The 21,895-nt window shown below is 39.8% G+C and overlaps 1 protein-coding gene across 1 annotated transcript; it reads right to left on the minus strand.

Annotated features, from left to right (window-relative positions):
- Positions 1-10,284: 10,284 nt before the first annotated feature.
- cchcr1 (coiled-coil alpha-helical rod protein 1) lies at positions 10,285-19,962 on the minus strand. The gene is made up of 19 exons (XM_085174708.1): positions 19,680-19,962; positions 19,124-19,412; positions 18,873-19,040; positions 18,612-18,729; positions 18,198-18,392; positions 17,837-18,000; positions 17,622-17,736; positions 17,335-17,445; positions 15,718-15,861; positions 15,507-15,617; positions 15,123-15,229; positions 14,891-15,003; positions 14,733-14,805; positions 14,035-14,153; positions 13,735-13,923; positions 13,337-13,438; positions 13,027-13,172; positions 12,805-12,952; positions 10,285-12,705 (listed from the first exon to the last, which is right to left on the minus strand). Exons 1-19 carry the CDS (start codon positions 19,747-19,749, stop codon positions 12,575-12,577), a joined length of 2,613 nt encoding a protein of 870 aa, XP_085030834.1. The 5' UTR covers positions 19,750-19,962; the 3' UTR covers positions 10,285-12,574.
- Between the last annotated feature and the right edge of the window lie 1,933 nt (positions 19,963-21,895).

Raw genomic sequence — 21,895 nt, forward strand, 5'->3', positions numbered from 1 at the left:
CTGCAGAGTTGGTGTGTGAGGCGGTGCAGTGTCTACTGGCTTTGGTGTGTGTGTGTGTGTGCGTGTGTAGGTGTGCACACACTGACATGCGGTCTGTATGGATCACCAGTATATTGCTGACTTGTGCATGTGTGCATGTGCTGTGTGTGTCTGCATACAGGCCATGTAAGCATGCTATCTATCCATCTATGGTATCCCTTCCTATTGTGTTCACATGTGTGGGAGTATGCATGCAGCATTAGTCCAGCACAATAGCAGCATAATCCGAGGCTGTCCCCTGCAGGTGTTTGAGAGCAGGAACAGTAACTGTGGGCACTAATGCTCTGATTTATCACTGTTTAATCACCAGCTGCCAAGGTGCCTAACTAATGCTATATATTAGAACCCTAATTGACTTACTCGTGTTAGTGATTTGGATTCCCGCTCATTGTTTTCTGCGAAAGTGAACAGCTGATGCAAAGGGGAACAAGGCAGAAGCAACAGCATCATTTGTGGGAGGTGATTGAAATTAGGGTCACTTAAGATAAAATCTAAATGAAAAAGGCAGTGACAGAAGCATAAAGTAGCTCATATTTTCTCCCCTCCAAAATCATCTGTGTGTCTAATCCATCACCGACACACAGGAATAGGTCCTACTAGCATCAGCATATTTACATTTTGCAATTGAGTGCACATTACTGAGATATGCAACAAGGCCATCTCTTCAGGTGAAATGTCTGTGCTCCATGTTTAATGTTCATTATTATGCATTCAGGCAGCCTGTGTTACGCTGGTCAGTTCGAAGAAAGTATACTGCACTAGCTAGGAGGACTATGACTCACACAACACAAAATATGATAAGATGCTGCAACTTTAACTATTATACTATATTTATTTTATCTAATTCACACCAGTTTTTGTCTTTTAAAACTGCCTGTATCTCAGACAGACAGTAGGGGGGGAAGCATCAGTTTAGATAGATCTTTGAGTTTTGAGCCCCAGTATGTTGGTTCAACATGGTCCATCCAATTACTTCACCATCCGCCTCGGCATAAGCCATGACAGAAATGGGAATTATTGACAAGGGAGAACAGTATCACGGCACCAGCGGGGGAAACTTGAAGCCATAGCCGGGTTATCACTGCCCTTAAAACTTAATGATGTCAACAAACCCACTGCTAATCTCAAACATGCTCCAGTAATGAAGACAGAGTTCTCCTAAAGCAGTTGTGCTTGCTTTGGAGTTAACTCTGCTAACGCAATGTTACTTCTTTTTGTTGTTTTACTGTTTCTCATTTAGAACAACACAGCTCCATTCACTACCATCTAAATCAGTGTTTGCAGCATCTATGGTTTTACCAAATATATAACACACAGTAAACAACTAAATAGCTGCCTTTTACAGATTTCTTTCATTTCTTTTATATTACAATGCTGTGCTGTGTCATTTCTTTCTGCACTGCACACTGCAGCACCCAGCACGAATGTGATTTTAATCTATTGGAATAGTTATTGAACTCTTCTGCCTGAACTTCACTCCATTTAATCATTTATCTATTTAAAGACATTAAAGTTAAATGGCTTAGGATTAGCTGAGCAGCAGAATGTGTTCTATGTGTGTACATACTGTGTGTGTATGTGTGCACCAAGGCTGGAGAGAGCATTAAAGCTCCCTAGTTAGACTGCTGCACAACCAGCACTGCAAAAAAACAGAAAGAAAAAAGCAACAGTGTCTGTGCTTATTGATCTGGATGTGATTTAATGCTTGGCATACAACTACGATCTTTAACAGGACGCAGCGAGAACAACTGCACTATAATTAAGTTCAATTTCACAAACAGATATACTGTCAGTATAGCGTGACCTTTTTTTTTTCCAGATACGCGCCAGTGTTCGTTTGTCATTTGCAGAAATGCATTCACTGCCACTTGAAAAATTCTGCAATTAGTTTCAGTCCACTTAAGCCTGAACTCAGATTGAGTGAAATTCTTGCAAAACACGTACCCGTCCAAAGTGTTGGTCTATCACCAGCTGATGGGCACAAAGGGCAGCTTGTTGTGCAAATCTTAATTCTTCGTGCTGTTGAATGAACGGGGTAAGGGATCCTGCAGAGATTACTGGTGTGCTGGGTTCGGTGCCCTCGTCAGGGATGTTAATGGTTTATTAATATTTTCTTGAGCCCTCCCCTTAGCTCTTTACAGAAAACACGGCACACTAAAGTAAAGCATGACGAGATAATATAGAAGCATTAAATTGGTTCCATTTAAACCTCAGTGACTTAATGGGATTTCTAAAATGAGCCGATATATGCACTCTAATAAAATTCTGACAGAGACAGAACGCCGTTTCCATTTCATGTTTAAAAAAGGTGCTAATTTGAGTCACTATACGAGGTATCTTTCTGATGTGACTACCGACTAAACCACAAACAGTAGCTGTTGCAGCAGAAAGTGCTTGAGACTCTCTAGCAAGGTCTAACACGTGCACATTTCTCTGCAGGAATAAGCAGCCATGTGAAGTTCCCCTCCTCTCCATGTTAGTCAATGATGATGTTATATATAGGTCAGCTTGCAAGGGCGCCCTTCAAGAAGCTTGATGCTCTTTATTATGACTCAGCTATTCCGTTTGCTCCCATCAAACGTCATCACTGGTCCGCTCTATTCCTCTGTTAACTGGCTATCATCACACACGAATTGCAATATTTATTGAGTCCTGCTCGCCTCATTTGGATAAAACTTCCCAAAACAAATAATGTGTCTGTTCACTGATCATTCGAGCTGGTGGAGGAATTCAAGGGATTTATTGTGGACATTAATATGACCTGTGCTGTTACATACCCATATGCCATTTGTGTGTTAGTAAGTAGTGGGTGTGCTGTTGTTCTTTTGACTTTTAATGTTTCTTTTTTAGCTCTCATACCATTTTCTCCAGAGGTTTTGCCTTTTGCCCACGCTGTCATTATAAATAAGAATATGTTTTTAAAGCCTTTCCTGGTTAAGTAAAGAGAGAAACTTAACTGCAGTACAAGCGTCACATAAAAACAAAACAAAAAAAATTTACAATAAAGAAGATGCTTTCAGCTTATTCCTATCTGGCTTTTAGTGAGCTAGTTTGAAGGTACAACTCATGCCGGTGTGAGTCTGCAGTCCGTACAGCTGTATACTGATTCTCCGGCTTTACAGAGGATTACAGTTCCTCCTCCATTTCCCCGGGACTTCCCCGGCAAACGTCTGACAGCATTTCAATAAGGGTAAGTATTTAGGTGAGATTTCTGGCCATCACTGCACTGCATCTTCAGTACACCTTGGGCATGTTTCCCGCTTTCCACCGGAGCAAATGAGCTCCGCTCAGGAAGCACGCCGCTTGCTGTCTGATGAACAACCTCTTCAGCAATATTCAATTGAGTGTAAATGTCAGCAACCCTTTTCCAGAACTTCCCACTGAGTTTAAGTAAAACTGACATTTATGAAGCGTCGACCATATGGTGGATGAAATTAATAGCACAGTGTTTTTATCTGACATTATTTTCAAAGTCTAACAAGGACGTTATGATAAAACTTGAATCTCTGCTAGTTAGTTTAATTCAAATCAATTCAAGTTTATTTATATAGCGCCAAATCACAAAAACAGCCACCTCGAGTTGCTTTATAATGTCAAGTAAAGACCCTACAATAACACAGAGAAAGCCCCAAACATGCAGATGGCCCTCTATGAGCAAGCACTTGGTGACAGTAGGAAAGAAAAACTCCCTTTTAACATGAAACAACCTCCAGCAGAACCAGGCTCAGGGAGCCGTCTGCTGCGACCACTTGGGGTTGATGGGAGGAAGATGGGACAAAAGGTACACTGTGAAAGAGAGCCAGACTGACTCAGAGTTTCAGGAAATGCAGACATCAGAGCTGTTTTTAGTCACTGCATGTTTGTTGTGAAACAGACTAAAACACTCAGAAAATCGCGCCACACATATCACAGAACGCCGCCTTTTGACCCTTGTCAATACCAATCTATTAGTTTCAGGACTTAACCTTGTTTTATATATAGCAGTTGTGTGTTATATCCCACAGAATTATGCACACAAGTTGTTAGCCTGAGGGAGTGAAGTGGCCTAAATACGGGCATATCCAGTGTTATAAGTAGCACTGTTAACAGAGAGCACAAAGCCACAATTGGACACATCAGACAAGCACATTCATGAAGTCATCAAACGGGTCAGTTACTGAGTCATTATTTCAACTTCAGTCTGAGTAACTGTCAAACGGATCCAGAGATATACTGAAAAATGTATCTCTCACTCACTTTTGCTTTTTAAAGTCAGTTTATTATAATGGATTGTACATAATTTATAAAGCATTTATTACATATAGAGCCAAGTTTTCTCCTCACTCGTTTTGTTTAATGGTTTCAAGAATCGAAAACTTCACTTGATTATAGTGACAGTCTCTGGTTTAGCATCATTACTCAGAGTTGAAACCTGTGAAATTGGATGTGAAACTTTGCAGCCACGTGCACGACTGCATGTCACGTTTAAGATGACATTAGAGGAAACGCCTGCTGGGAGGAATACGCGGCAGCAGAAGCACTTTGATATATACACGACCTCATTTTCCTTGCAGATAACATAGATGAGGGCTGGCACTGGATAATTAAAAAGGAGAACTCCAGATGTAAACAGCATCTTAAGAATCAAACGCCACGCTGTGCATCTACTGCTATCATTTATCCTTGGTCAAGGATCAAGAGGAAGCGGTTTCCATGTAATGTCGTGTCGCTCTCCTGGTTGGTTAGAAGTGAGTATTTAGCCAGGATCACAATGTAGATAAAGAGAAAAACCAGGAGGAATATAGTGCATATTTTAACTTACATTAATAATACAGGCAACAAAATTAAAACCGTGACCACAATGGAGCATCCCTGCTGAGCACAGTGGCTTCCAAGGGAGTTTCATGTGTAACTAAACAATAAAAGTAATACCTCTGAAATTCCTGATATGAAATGATGATATTGTACTTGTGCATTATGGCACCCAAGGTCAGGACTGCAATAAGTTGTCTGAAAGCTCCCAAGAAAGTAAGGAGATAAAAAGGGATTGCTCAGTGCTGTAAAACTCACAATAAAACCTTTCATGTTTCATTTCCATAGCATTTCCTGTAAAATGCTGGGATTTATGGCTTGACTTAGATTTTCAGTAAATGCTCTGAGCCTCCCAAAACGGCACACCTTATAACACTGTCTGTCATGTTACCGCTATACGAGTGAACATCAGATCTTTGCTGTTCTAATATATATATATATATATATATATATATATATATATACATATACATATATATATATATATATATACATATACATATATATATATATATATATATATATATGTATATATATATATATATATATATATACATATATATATACATATATATATACATATATATATATATATATATATATATCTTTTACACTAAGGTTTATCTCTTAGCCTAAAATTAACTGCACTTATGAGCAGAAGCTAATATGAGCTATGAATTAGTGTGCCAGTTATTTGTTTTTCTCTCCAGGACCTCAAACCACAATTCTACTTATAATAGCACTCAGTTTAATCCAAAAGGATCACAAGTAGGGTGGCATAAGCAAAGACTGACATCATCATCTATAACCTCTTTTTCTTTAAGGCTGATTTCACATTTGTCCCAAGTTTTGATTTGAAAAACTTTGTTAGGCTACAACATAATTTCAGTCAGAATAAAGCAATTTAACTTACATCACTGGCTGTTCATGCACTACATCTTTAAAAGTTACTTGAAGCTGTGCCTAAACAAAGAAAAGGAGTTTACAGCTACTGGAACAGCTTTGTGAAGTTTTACAAAGGCAGGGTAGTGCTTTAGGCTACATGCTAACACACGGCTAGCACAGAAGACAAAGTATAAGTGAGGGTAAAGAGAATGTAAAGAATCAAAATTTACTTATATAATAACTTTCTACATAAGAATCAGTAACTGCTTCACAACAGTCTTCAACAAATAAGAAAATATAACTCACAATATATTAAATCACAACAAAGACAACACTAGTTAAAAGCTAGCCTATACAAACAAGTCTCAACATCAAATGCGCAGTCTCCTTAAGTTTTTTATTCCCAAGCGAGGAACCATCAGCAGGTTTTGATCTCGTTTAAGACCTCAATGACCTGCATGTTAAATATGGGTGTAAGAGTTGGCTAATATAAGCAGGCATTTGACCATGCAGAAAAAACTTTTTGAGCTATTTTGTAAGACAAAAGTAAGTACTGTATTCTAGCCAGTATAGCAGCTGAGAAAGTGGTGGGGCAACAAACAGAAGGAAACACCTCATGGATTCACTGGTTGTGGATTGATTTGAGCCCGTGTAAAATTTCTGGACACAAACTTCTTGTATTGTCATCAATTACTTATTCCCCCACCATCCTTTTAATCCTGCAGCAAACAGCTGAATTAGTGAATGAAACACATTTTGGCCCTATCCTTAAAAGTATTCACACATCATCCATAAAATACTAAATGCTGCACACACAGTGTTAATCACAGTGTTTATGGACCTAATGAAGAAACTAAAGTGCATATATGCCACCTGGCAAATTTACTGCACAGATAATTACAGAATGTGAGCACTTCTGCTCAGTCATATAGTGCTAAGGTAAATCAAGCAAATGATGCATATATAAGTAGCACAAGTATTTAACCCACATGGATTTAACTTGGCTGCAGTGTTCAATTTCAAATGCTGAAGCTGTATAAAAATATAAACCGTCAAGAAGATTTAAACTAATCATACATTTTCTTGGAGACAGTGTCAGGAGGTTTAAACACTACAAATCCAATATATGCCAAAGTAAGGAGACATTGCTGGGAGCCTAGTTGCAGAATTTCAATCAAACTGAAGATGATTTAAGGATGACTGCGTCATGCAAGCATAAAGTGCATCATAACAATTCTAACAGGATGTGACAAAGGCATAAGCAGGAATGAGAAAATCTTTACATAACCTGGCTAAAGACCTGATGTGACTTTGCCTGAAAAAAAAAAAAAACAGGACAATTTAAGAGGTATAGCGGATGACACAGAGTAGTCAGGAGCACCACATGGATACATTTGTTACAGTCTCATTTCATGGTGTTAGAAATTTGTAAATCAAAATTGAGCATGACTCAGTAATTTTGTATACATTTTCAATAAAATTGCTAATGTAAATTATTCATTTTAGCAAATGACTCACTCTGTGTGCTGAGGGATCTATTTGATCCAGTTTAAGTTTTGGCTGCAAAGACCTGCGGTGCTGGAATGTCATGTGCAATATTGTAACGATGAAGAGGGAAGCTGTGGATTCACTCCAGCCCTCTGTCAGGTGCAGATGTTCAGTGTTGGACATGCTCTTCCATTCAAATGTTGTAACTAGGGCAACAAGTAATTTATCTATTGCTCTATTTTTACTAGTCTTTTTCAATTCTTTCAATAAAATTCCAGAAAACTGGCCTTTAGAAAAAAAAATAAAAAGGCAATCTTTTATCATCAGAACACTTTGGTGTCTCTCAGCTTATTGATTCATTTGTTCCAAACTGACACAGCAATCAGTCTAACACATGTTTGCACAGGTTAGGCCTAAAATATTATATTACAAATTCAAAAATCACAGTTACTTTACACCTGGCGCCTGTCATACCATAAAATGTGTAAGTTCTCTTTAACCAGGATCACTGTAAAAATACAACAGCTGCCAAGATTTGACTGAAAACTTGCAAGCAATATAGGATGTTTGGAAAGACATGATCTCAAAATGACGCCTCTCAGGTTAGTTTGAGTTTATATTCCACCTTATATACCCTCATCCTTTTTTTTTTCTTATCAGCTCAAGCATTTGCATATTTGTTGAGAGACAGGACGCCCACAGCAACGTTTTTATGCAGAGGAATGAATCACAGTGCTCTGCAATCATGAGACACATTTCTTAAAGTCCAGAACTTAAAGCAATTTCTTGTTTGCAGATGGTGGAATTGCTTCAGTGTTTCTTTTTGTCTCGACATAATGACAAATTATAATAATATGGAGCCAAAAAGGAGTGCATTTCACTAGTCCGTTTGTCCATTGCTTTACAGAGTACGTTATTAAACTGTCACATGGCTGTTATCTCGGACAAAGTGCCGCTGGAAGAAAAAACCACCAACTGAATCAAAATATATTTTATGGAACAGATTGCTCACGAATGAAGGAACGGATGAAAAAAAGTCTTAAAATCTGGTAATTAGGAGGCCTTATTTGAACAACATGCTGGTAACCAGAGGGAGTTAAGGTGCAGCCGCACAGATGAATATTAATGGAAATTTGATTAAACATTCCCACATCTTTAACTGAATACCCCACAGGCAAAGCGCTTACAGAACAAAACAAATTAACTTGGCAATTTTAATTATCGATGTTCTGTTTTCTCACACATCCCTTGTCTCATTTATTTTTTTTATTTTTTTGCTATTGAGATCCCAACAACAGCTGTTCTGATGTAGTTAATGTTTTAAAGGAGAGGGCTAACATTTGACTTTCTGCCCTTTGGCTGTCTTTTCTACTGATGTTCTATATAGTTTATATCATTTCTAATGCTGCGGAATGAACATTAGTACGCACACGCACACACACGTGAACATTTGACCAATTAAGTGAAACATTAAATTAGAAATCTCAGAAAAGAAAATGTGAATATGTGTGGAAAGTGCTGCTGCTTCTCTGCTGCTTATGTAAGTCCTGCCAGTGGACGCTGTTCACAGACTAAACTGATTCAATCTTTTTCAACAGAGAGCCATTCTTTGTATTTTTATCATTGTGAAGTGTTGGCAGTAACCACTACTTTCAAAGAAACGGGGGAAAGTGATGGATTTTGAAATGCATTTTAGAAACACATTAAGGGCTTTTATCTGTGAATACGATAAGCATATCTAAGGCTAAAATCAAAGGGCGAAACAAGAGGCAGCTGTTGTTAAGTCGGGGAGATGTTACGATAATGATGACTGATGAACCGGGGACAAACTAGCTCCACAAGTAAAAGAAGAGCTTCTGTTTAAACTGAGGGATTAAGCCTTTCTTCAGTTTCTCTATTCAAGTGAATCTATGATCTTTCAAAGCAGCCGAAGCCAAAGCAGAGTTTTGACTCGGCTCAGTTGATATCTTTTTTTATTTATTAGGCCCGGGATGATCTTTGGGAGCATGTAGATGTTACTCCTGACATATACTTATTTAATAGCTTAGTTTGCACTCAGAGTGAAGTGCTACGACACACCTTTCAAATGGTTTTAAAGGAAAACAGGCACAGGCTGAGAGCACTTTGTTAATCACTTAATAATAACAAAAGTTGAAAAGTGTCCCTTTCATTTGTTCACTTCATTCCTGCATTGAGTAAACAGCTTTGCCGCCTCACCGTGTGTACCATATTACACTGATCACTCCAAAGGGGAACTGCAATTACAGCTCCAAACAAGGTGTCTGATTGGCACAGGTGGTGGATGACGCCGTGTTTACCGTTTGTTTCAAAAAGCAACTACAGGGGGAAAAAAGTGCGGCTTCAAGTAGTTTTTAAATTTGATCTGAAACGATAAGAGATCACAGATTACTCAGCTGCAGAGCTGAAAATAAAGTCTGACAAGCTAATAATGATTGAATAATGTGTCATTATTTTGCAGAGCTTTTCTACTCAGACTTGTATGAAATGGTTAATGCTATCAGTCAGAACCCCGACTGCAAGAATATTCTCACTATATCATCGATTTTAGTCTCAGAGGTCTGTAGCTCAGCCTACACCAAAATTATGCTAATGCAAAAAATAACAACATTCTGCTTCATTTAAATCACTGCAGGAAAGTGACATAAAGCGATGTAGTAATGACAAAAAAAAAAAAAAAAGAGTTCGGTCCACTGCAACCCCCACCGAACAGTGCCCCACATTGCCTGCATCACTGCTCCTCCATGTCTGCGGTTCTACCTTGCAGCCTGGCCTTCCGCAGCAGTGCACAACCATCAGCCAGGCTCATGCAGCATGCAGTTCTGGTGGGCGACACCCCTGACTTACTAAATCACGTCAGCCTCAGACACTGCTTCCACTTTGCTCCGCTCTCTGGCCTGCAAGAACTTTTCAAAGATCAGGCAAGCAGATTAACCAGGGCCTCGTGTCAGGCATGCTTGTTTGTCACCTTTTAATGCAAACTGTTTTCTTCACTGGAGAAATAAAGACGTGAATATTTTTGTAGTTTCTAATACTTTAAAGGTATTAAACAAGAAATGCTGGTATAGTCTGAATAGTATATTTAAGGAAGTGCTACAATGTCCTTGAGAGAATATGCTGTGGAAAAAAGTTTTGTGGGTTATTCCAGTCACTGGCTGTAGCAAACTTGAATGAGGACTGTCCCCGAGAGGACTCCACTTTGGGGACACTTCGCAAATTGTAATAGGCTTTGCAACTGCAGGTTTTCACAACATTTAAGACATGCAAAGTTAAGCTATGGTTAGCTGAAAGAAAACCTGAATAGCTGAATAGCAACAGAGTAAGGCAATGAGCTATACACAGTGCCCTATATTTGTGCCCTAAATATCAACAGCAGTAGGACTTCAGCATGTTGTCTGGACCCTACATGTGCAAACATCGGCATCTTTTCCCAGTCCCAAGGTAGCCCTCACTTTATTCGCGTTATGTTATAAATATTTAATACAGTGCTTAGTAATAATACAGGCCATAAATCATTTATTGATAAGAAAACATTACCATTCCAGTGAAAACGCAAAACTGTACAAGCAATGGAAACAACACTCCACTTGAGAAAAACAGCTAGTGGACTGAGCCTTGACGCAGACTCTTAATGACAGGCAGGGCCAATGACAGCAGATGCTCTGATTTGACACAGTGCACTCTGACAGCACAGTATCAGCCTCAGAAGCAAATGCAGGATTTCTCATACACAAGCACACAGCAACACTTTCCAGTATCAGTGAAGCTGATTTTAGGAAAGAAAAACAAAACGGTTTTCATGTCAGTTGATATTTCTGCAAACATGAAAAGACTTTGTTTATGCTTCTTGTTAAATTATTGTTATTATTCAATTTATTTCATTTATTGTTTGTATTCCAGTGCTTTCCTAATTTATTAGCCACCCACTGTGTTGTTTAGTTGCCCCCCTGTCTATAATTACATATTCAGCCAGGCTGCTAATAGTAAAATAATTCTTTTCCAGGCTTAAGGGAAAAAGCAACAATATTGCAATATTTATTCTAAATGTTTTAACCCAGATCCTTTATGTTGTTTGAAATCTTTTGAGAAACAACATTAAATTATTCTAGAAATATTTCTTATCATAGGGAAATTAAATTTGTTTTAAGCTTAACCCCAAACAGCATATGTGCTGCTCTCATCTTTGACAACATCGCCCTCTTCTGGTGTTGTAGTGGACATGAGATAAGCGTTAGAACTTACGCCTGTGTTTAACATGGCTCAGAATTATTAGTATTACCCTGATAGTGGGATGTCGCTGCTCCTGATATGAAGTGATATGAGCTAAAGTATGCATCGCAATCATAACTTATGACCAAGATTAAACTTATCCACTACTACTGATTCTAAACTGTAATGGTATGGTTTCTTCGTGGGTTATTTAAAACATTAAAGACTTTTGTATCAAAGGCTTAAAATAAAAGAATTTAAATGTTCTCACGTCTTATATATTGCTTTATGAGCCCTCAATATAAATGCAAGACTCAACTTCAAATCATCCACTATTAAGTTTCTTAAAATTCTAAGTGTGACGCATGCATCCTCTGCTTGCCATGATGAATCACCTCTCCAGGAACGTACGTCTTCAATGATCTTGGAAACTAGAGTAGAAAAGCCAAGACATTATTAGTATTTTCACTCTCCCTCAGTTTTCCATGAGGTATTTTTACCTAGAGGCTTGAAACTTTGTATTGCTGCAAAATTGATTAGCACTCGTGACAACATGACAAATAGCACAATTATCTGGCTCATCATGATGTTTATCATCATCAGTCCTATGACTGAGAGCCATTTTAAAATTGACCTCCATAAAGGAGTTTCGAATTGAAAATATTGACTTTTTGTAATGTGAAAATCTTATAGATCTTTCCAGTTATCCATATCAGAAAAAATATGCTGATGCACCAATTATATAAACAGCTGCTTTATAAACCTAAGCTTCACGGCTGACTCAAAAAGGCTTGGAAACTCTGTCTCCATGTATATCTAATTTTACTTGAAAAATCAAACACCACAGATTTCACTTAAAAATATATTTTATTATTTATTTATTATCTTACTGCAAAGACAAGAAATTTAGATTATTCAGAAAATGGACCATTGGATGGTCACAGAATCCTCGAAGAATTACACAACCTTAAATTTATATTACTCTACATGTAACACACAGTATCTGTTTAGTTCAAATGTGACATGTCTGATTTTAAGTGGTTTGGCTCAATCAAATGATTTCCAGGAGCTGTATGTTATCAACACTGCCAACAGTTAGAATTTAAAGGTGTGTTTATTGGCTGCAGTGACTCATCTTCAGGTATCAGCTGTGCAGACTGCCGGTGGATGGTTCCACACTGTCACTCTGTCCTTCCTCCTCCGCAGAGTCCTCAGAGCTGTTTACCACTGCAGCACTGAGAGAATGGAGCTCCTCCAAAACACACAGAAGTGTCTCTGACAGGATGCAGACAGGTCATTGGTCAGCTCTGTCACGTCTGTGTAAATGTTGGGACTTCAAAAAAAAACTGTGTGGAGCATGCAAAACTTTCTTACCATCTGCAGGTAGTTGGACTTGTGCGCCTACAGAACAGCTCCATTCTGAAGCGTTTTGTCGAAGTTTCCATTGAGCAGCAGAGTTTTGCCGAGCTGTCGCCTGAGCTCTCTGGTGCTCCTTCATCCTCCCTCTATCAGCAACTGTGACCTGGAACAAATGCAGGTCGAATGACGCAGAAGCAAAAATCTCCATGACTGTGTTTTGCTATAATAAAATCTTACCAAGTGTTGGTTTTTGTCCCTCGCTGTCTCCTTCAGTTGTTTGCGCTGGACTTTCCTCTTTGTGTTTTCACTCTCTGGATTTCGGCTTTGCTTCATCTCTTCCAGTTTCTTTGCTGCCTCTCTCTCAAACTCACGCAAAGTCATAACTGCAACAGACGATACAGACGCCTCAAAAGCCACAGGGATATGCTGCTATATACTGTGTAAACAATTCCAATCATATTAGAGCAAAGTCTGCATTAAGGATATGACTTCATTCCCATATGTAAACCTGCAGTGTACTGAGGCAGCATACAGTTAATCTTACTACCTGCTTTGGTGTGCTCTTTCCTGACTGTGCTGACTTGAGCCTCCATTTCTCTCAGCTGCTCAGAACACCGCTCCTCAATCTCAGACACTCTTTCCTGCAGGGCTGAAGCAGGGTAGGGGAAACAAATGCACCACTCCTCAGTACTGTGTTTGACATACAGAGAGTGTCTGAGTTCAATACTTCTATGTGACTCCAGGGATGCATTAGGTTTCAGTGTATATGTTTGCACATTTTTATAGTCTACATAAAAGTCTTAAACACAGTGTTGTGTGCGTGGTCAGTCTGTAACGTTATTGTTTTTGGTTAACCGCTCTCACAGCATTGTTAGCTTTTAGGCACAGAGAACAGCTGCTTTCAGCTGAAGGGCCTTCTGAAAGGTGCACAGCGAGCGGCCTCACCCTGCTCACTCTGCTCTTGCTGGCTGAGCAGCTCACAGCGGACTCTCTCCAGGGTGACTTTAGTGTCCTCCAGCTGGGCCTGGATCTGCTGCAGGTTCTGCTCAGCCTCCTCTCTACCAGCTACAGCCTGCTCAAGCTCCACCCAGCTCTGCTCCAGCTCCTGCTGCTGTAGCCTAACTTTACTCTCATCTGCAGAGGGTATAAAGTGCGCGGAGACACATGCATTACAGAAATGTGGATATGTACCAGACAAACAGACGATATACTATAATGGGTGTTGTGATCCATATGGGGTCTCACATTGCTCTTTCAGATCAGCGAGAGCGTTCTCGATAAGCTCTGGGGTTCTTTTGAGCTCTCGAGTGAGTCTGTCTCTCTCTTCGCACACCAAACTGTGCTCTATCTGGAGGTTTCTGATGCTGCAGGGCAACAAAGATAAAATGGTACAGCAAACAGACAAGCAGAAGTAGAGAAGGCTCTGCATGATGCATAACAAAGTAAGCTAAACAGCCTGAAAGTTACTTTTTGCATGAATTATAATTATCTTGTATAGATACACTGACAGCATAAGACAGCAACACCTGCTATTCACAACACTTATTTCAACCACATTAGCGACACCTGTTATACATGTCCCATAAAATCAGTATGCAGTATGCCACTCTATACCAGCATAAAAATCTAAACTCAGAACCCTTCCCTCCACGTACTTCTTTTCTTTTCTTGATCCTTCATTCATCTCACCACATATGAGGCTTGAAAGCAGCAACTATTTCTACTAATGCAAGAACATCCTGACATATTAGAGTGAGTGGAAGAACAAGATGCTTATAAAGGCTATCTCTTGGCCTAAAATGAGGAGAGCCTAGTGAAAAGACACGTGACCTCAGTCAGATATGATTTTGTGTACGTCTATGATCCAGAAAGAACGTGAAAGAGATGAAATAGAGGTGAAAGAGAGAATCACCCACATTGAAAAATAAAAAAATAAACTGTACCTTTCAGCATCCTTATCTGGCTGTTTACAGGCCCGTTCAACTTTCTGCAGGGCTGCCTTCCTCATGACCAAAGCTGCAAAACAAAACCAGATATAAATTCTTTATGTTCTTCTAGCTATGCTATTAACCCATCAGCATATATACACATACATCTGTACCTTGGACTGTCTCCACTCGTCTTTTAGCAAATGTCAGCCTCTGGGTAAAAGTGTTGAGCCTTGCTTTAGCTGCCTCCACTTCCGCCACCTTGCTTTCTAGCGCCTCACAGAATCTGTAAGGCACAGCCAATATATGTCTGTCTTGAATTCTATTTCTATTTTTCTAATACGTCTCCTTATCTTTCCTTATCCTCTCAAATTCAGTTTTGCTATTTTTTTTTTTTTTTTTTACCTTTGCACTGCCTCTGTCAAGGTTTTAAGTTCAGCCTCTGCTTTCTGGCTCTGTAACTTCCACTGAACATTTTCCTTGTGAACACTGGCCAAATCCTGTTTCAGTGCCTGGAAAGAAAAACATTCCCACATATAACAGAGCACCTTTCACAGATCTGTTTTACTGTTTTTAATGCGGTGCTTAGTTTTTAAGATTGTCTTTCCCCAGGTGCTGTCCTTTAAAGCTCAATGGCTCTGGGAACCAAAGTTTTGGTGCAGTCAGCATCATCTGCTGTGGTAAAAATTGTACGAGCATTTATCACTTTCCTAGGCAGACCGAAGTTTATTACGCATCATCAAAATTTCAGACAGCCATGTAAATCACATCAGTTGCCCTGGTACTAACATCCTTTTCCACCCTCTCGAGGTCCAGCTCAGCGATCCTGTCATGTAGGCTGTGTTGGAGCACGTTAGCTCTGTGCTGCTCCTGCTGCAGCTGCTGCTCTGCAAATCTGACCTAAAACACACATCATTGCAGTCCCACATTGAACACAGTTTTAAATACGCTGGAATTACCTGTACTGTGTGGTATAGCAAAATAATAGCCGTTTTCATACTTTTGAAGTCAGTTTTTCCTTTTCTCCTCTTATCTCGACGTCCTTTGAGCGAAGCTGGACGCACAACTTGAACACTTTCTCTCTCCACAGCTGAAGCACTTGAAGGCCTTCGGATCCTTCCTCCACAAGTGGATCCATTGATGTCTGTGGAAACACAAATACACTTCAGTGCACGCTCCACATGAGCATGAATAATTGTTTTCAAATTAGCCTTGATGTTTTCTAAAGCACTACATCTTGAAATGAGGAGTTTTCTTCTCTCTTTACCACAATGTAGTACTGCACACAGGATCTGGGTACTAAAGGTAAACTGACAATGCTTATCAATGGACAATATAGCAGGTTTTAAAATCAGTCAACTTTACAAAGAGCCCAATGAAGAAAAAAAAAATTGCATTCAAAACAGCACCAATTTTCTAAATGCATTTGTGTACTGAAGACCTTCTGTGGATCTAGGCTCTTTCAGTTGCTCACGGCTCTTCATATAATGCCTGACTGACTCAGTGTTGTTGAAAAATGGCTCCGTAAAGGCCAGGCCATACCATACCATCTCTTTTAGGAGTTCGTTCCAATCATGATATAGGACTCTGACTGCATGTTTGAAACTGCTGTCACATGCAACAAGGTAAATAATCTGGGACTGACCAAACACCTCCCAGATGATATTCCATGACACGTAAGAATCTCAACATCTAAAATAGGCTAAACCTTTCCAAAGTACTGTGTGATAACAGAGCATCACAGAGAACGTAGCCTCCAACAACAAACTAAGCGGTTTACTATAATTACTTATCTCTACCAACTGTTATCTCAGTCTCCTGCAGCGCTACTCAGTGTACGCATATGTGAAGTGAGCACCCAAGTGAGTTAACTTAAGAAGGATACAGAAGTGTAGTTCTCTGTAATTTTACACTTTTATTTCTTTCAATTTAAACCCAAAGAGTTGTGCTGACAGATTTCTTTAATCTACTACAGCAGCATTTCTTTATCATGTAAATGGTAAATGGCCTGTATTTATATAGCGCTTTACTAGTCCCTAAGGACCCCAAAGCGCTTTACATATCCAGTCATCCACCCATTCACACACACATTCACACACTGGTGATAGCAAGCTACATTGTAGCCACAGCCACCCTGGGGCGCACTGACAGAGGCGAGGCTGCCGGACACTGGCGCCACCGGGCCCTCTGACCACCACCAGTAGGCAACGGGTGAAGTGTCTTGCCCAAGGACACAACGACCGAGACTGTCCAAGCCGGGGCTCGAACCGGCAACCTTCCGATTACAAGGCAAACTCCCAACTCTTGAGCCACGATCGCCCCATATGTACAAAAATAGCCCTTTCTTCTCATTAAGATATCTCAGATATTACATGTGTAGTTAAATGTATATACACAGAAAGGTGTGTTTCACTAGTCCGGCTTATTCAATGTGGTCTGTGATGTATATTCAGTTTGACATTTCTTACCTTACGTGGTCCGCAAACATCCTTAGAGACAACACAAAATCATAGGTATCTGCTGGTTTCACATTGGACTGCTGCTGATCACCAGATGTTTTAAACACAGTTTTGTATCATGTTTGGCTCTGTAAATTTAGAAAGAAAAGAAAACCCACCTTTTTCACCATTTTCTCTTCTTGGAGGGCGAGTATCTCATTCACAGAGTTAAGCCTGACTGTCAAAAGCTCTGCAGTTGTCTGAAGAGCTGCTTTCTCTTTGTTCAGCCTCTGCAAAATGGACAAGATTAAATTACACACAATTAGCGTTAATTATATAATTTGTACATTAACTCATTCATATTTTACTGTTCTTCCTTTACTCTAGTGAAAAGAACATTTGAAAGTCCCATGCAGTTACTTTGCAGTATGCTCATTACGATCAATACTGTATATATTGCCTCTACCTCAACAGCTTCATTTAATCGTTCCCTCTCTCCTTTCTCTGGTGCAAGCTGGCCGATGTAATTTCTGAGGCTTTGCAATGTAGCAGACTGTGTCTCAAAAGCTTGTCCCATTTGGCTGAAAAATAAACAACAACATGCCCCCCACCACACAAAACAGTGACTACAGAGTGCTTTAAATGCTTTAGTTCTGTTCTGTTTTAGATTGAATGAAGCACCTTAAATGTTCTTTTAGTCCATTTCTCTCAGTAGATACTTCCATCAGAGTGCTCTTTAGCTGCAGCAGTTCAGAGGTCATTGACTGAAGTCGGTCCTGTAGTTCACAATTTGTTTTTTGTGCTGCACCCAACTCTGCATAATGGGATGCATTCAACTCTTGCAGCTGAAAATAAGGGAAGTTTAAGACACAGACAAATAGTGACATAATGACTTATTCATCTTCAATTACAGATTCTCACATTACTTGCAAAGTCAGAGTGAAGGCAGTGCTGCTCAGAGATACTTAGTTGTTGTTGGATTAAGGCCCTTAATCCTAAATGAGGTCACCCAAGTACAATGTTTATGATCATTTAAACACACCTCCACCTCCTTGTTCTTCCGAAATTCCTCTAGTTGCTCTAATAGTCTGAGAGTCCGTTGCTTGGCTTCCTCTTCAGCCTGCAACCTGCCCATTTCAACCTTCAAAGCAAGCTCCCGGGATTCCTCTTTGCTCCTTTCAGCATCTCTCCTCAGCCTTGTAATTTCCTCCTCAGACTCTGCTTTCAGTCTTTCAAGCTGTGAGAAAAAACAGACATATTGCAAACAGAAAAAGCAGACTTTATTAACCTTATTATTGTGAAATGTGACTAAAATGTTTTATTGGGATCACAAAACTGTACAAAAACAAATTCAACTGCAAATTGCCAAAATAAGTTACAAAATGCCAGTAACTCTCAGGTGATGTATGTCTACAAGAGTGTCGAAATGAAATGTTTTGTCAGTAAACATCATTACCTGTGAGCTTATTTTTTCCTTCTGTGCGCTGCAGAGACTGAGCTCCTCTCTGATTTGGCTGAGTTCAGACTTAGCCTTGGATAGATCCGTATGTATTGCTTCCATCTCATGGCTGTGTCTGTTGTGCAAAGGTTATTCCAAGTTAAGCTTGTTCAAAACCGTTATTTGCTGACCTCCATAATGTCAGGTTACGTACTAAATGTGTGGGGAAAAAATACATAATATCACTCAGTCACATAATGACACAAGCACATCTCTTACCTGCTAAGGGTGTTGTCTTTGTCTCTGACCTCTTCCCTGCTTCTTTCTGCAATCTCCTTTAGTGCCTCCACCTGCCCCTTTAACCTCTCCACTTCAGCCTTGTGCTTTTCTGCCTCCAGTCGCCACTCTGATTCCCATCGAGACGAATTACCTCCTCTGTCTTTTGATCTGCATAAAAGGAAAGAGACCACATTAATATGTCCATATTGCCACCCAAGTGACAGACCATATAAAACATATAGTGGATATACCTGGCTCTACAATCTGAACGATAATCAGGGGTCCTTATGCTGTCTCCTTGTAGCATCAAGATCCTCTGATTTTCCTTCCTCAGCTCCAAGATTTCCTGTTGGGCCTGATTGATGGCAAGCCATGGATTGGCAGGACTTGGCTCCCCTGATGATGGTGCTGATATCATGCTTTGGTTTATCCAGGAGATGGGTGGCTGTGTCGCCGGGATTTGAACACATCTGTTTGCTCCAGCAGAATGGGCACTTGATGCAAAATGCGATGGGGGTATGAGGTCCTCCGGAGTCTCCCCTTCATAAAATAAAACAGTGTCTATGTGCCTGCATGCATTAGCTACTCTAATCCAATATAAGGTTCCCCATGTTCCCAAACAAGCATATTGTTACGCTAAGCTCAGTAAAGATAAACATGACAGCTTCCTAATCGTGAAGTATAAAATCACTTTTACTAGTTAAACATGAGTTCATGTAAGCGCCAAGTGGGCTACACTGTAAGCTAACATTTGCTAATTAACAGTTTATTTAGCTCAACCATAACAAGAATTTAGGTGCAACTTACTCGGAAGTACTGGTGAGGTGAAGTCAGTGGGCACTATCAGCCTCTCCTTCCCTAAAGTTTGTCTCTCCATGTTAAATAACTATTGCCATCACACAGGAAGGAAACAGTACACGGCTGCCGTGGTGCGTTTAGCGTTTGTTCTCCCGCGAGTCACGTCATTCTTCACCGTTGCCTTAGTTACGGGTACAACAGCAACATTCAGAGCTCTAGATTTGGGCAATTTTTGGTCGTGTCAGTCGTTATTTTTGGTTCAAATAACCCACATTTTAAGGTTTCGATGGTACATGTATATACGTATATGAAATTCAACAAATTTAATAGTTTATTTAGGCATAACTGTTACATATTGAAACGGCGCAGTGCATCATGGGAAATTGGAAGGAGCGTAAAAATGTAATTGGGTTCTCATTTCCCTAATTGTAGTCTTGCAGGAGTTCTTTTGTTCTTTTTTCACGTAAACTGCCTTTAAATATTCCCTAAATCGTAACCCTGCATTGCCGCCTATTTGTATGCGTTTCAGTGCAGCGTTTGCAGCGTCGACTGGAAGAGCTCTCCTGATAGACCAAATTCAGGGAGTAATCCTTAAACGCCAGCACCATCTGTGGGTGGAGCACAGAAGGTATACTGTGATGGGTAGCATATGTTGAGAAGAGGGACTAAATTAACTGTCCTTCTGGGCAAATTTAAATTCGAAAATATTTTATTTAGATGAAAACATTGAGCAACAGACACTAGTTAGAAAAACTATGAAAACAATATGATATATGAGCTTTCCTGTCCCTTTGTGCAGAAACCACAAGTTTTGACAATAAGAAACACACATTATCATATTTATTATAGGAGAAATATTTATAAGTTAAATAAATCATTAGTCTGTGTCATTCCACTCTTTTGGAGGTGGTTACGTGAGCCATTTATATTCAGGCTTTATCTAGATGTAAAGGGATACCATTTAGATAATTAGTGGTAAAGGGTCTCATGTAAATGCACTTAATGAGGTGATAACCTAAAATTACAACATTCCTTCTTTGCCTGGGACTCCCTCACCTCAAGAACACCCAGGGGTGTCTGACAGCCACATCATTTCTGCATAATACAGCCGGCCTTGCAGAAAAGGGCACTCTGAGCAGGCTCATAAGTGCAGGTTTGAATAGCAATTGGTGATAATTTGGTTACGTAACAGAATTTTTGGGGGTTGAGGGGCGTCTATAAATATTTTACCCACAACTGTAAAATCATTAGTATCCTTATATAATTCTGATTACCAAATTTTGGTAGATTATTCATGTGTTACTTTCCTCCAGTGATACACATTTTGCGCACACAACATTTGTGATTTAAATCCACAAACTGTGCACATGTGACCACCTCCAGATAAAATCCTGTCTAACATTGGCTATCTAACAGTCATGATAACAAGCATATTTCACGTATCCCGTTGTATTATTTTCCCCAGATGTCTGCAGCAAACATTTGTGTTTGCTGTTACCTACAGTATATCCTGTTTTCTGTTGCTGCTATGACCCACTTTCCCCCTGGGGTTCATTAAAGTTTTATATCATCTATTTATGGCATTTTTGAGCAACACAGAGACCTTTTAGGTTGATTCATTTCCATAAATGATCACAAATAAATGCAAGATGATATGGTACACCGCCGAGAAAATGTCAGTAGAACATGATAGCGTTCATCTTGCATAAAATCTTTAATGTGGTGAAAGGGCGGATTGGGGAGTACAGTGGGAGTGATGTGCATTGTTTGGACATGCTGATATTGTATCTTCTTACCACAAGGCGGGCACTGCAGCATAGGTCCTGAGGAACATTGCAGAGGGAAAGATGGATTGAGAAGGGCAAAGGGAATCAAAAAAGAAAGACAATACTCACCTTTATCAAAAAGCAAAAGGGAGAAAGAGAATTTGTATGTGAGCTTTGTTTCTATAATCAAGGTGAGCATTGACCACCTGCAGAGCATCAAACACGTAGTACATGAAAGCTATAAAGGCCATTTTGATAAAGGCAGGCAGCAAATTGATCTGGGTCCAGACTGAAATGTTCCTTGTTGGGCTCTAGCAGGGCTCTTGAAGCAATGGTGAAGAGGTCTGCTTTTTGTTCACTCTTCAGTTCTGTTAGGTAAACCGTAGAACAAGCAGAACCTACAGAGAACCCCATTTCAACCACAGCACTGAGCCAACTCTCCAACTTCTGCAGACTTGC

Source organism: Neolamprologus multifasciatus, chromosome 10 (genome assembly GCF_963576455.1).
Source record: "Neolamprologus multifasciatus chromosome 10, fNeoMul1.2, whole genome shotgun sequence".
NCBI lineage: Eukaryota > Metazoa > Chordata > Actinopteri > Cichliformes > Cichlidae > Neolamprologus > Neolamprologus multifasciatus.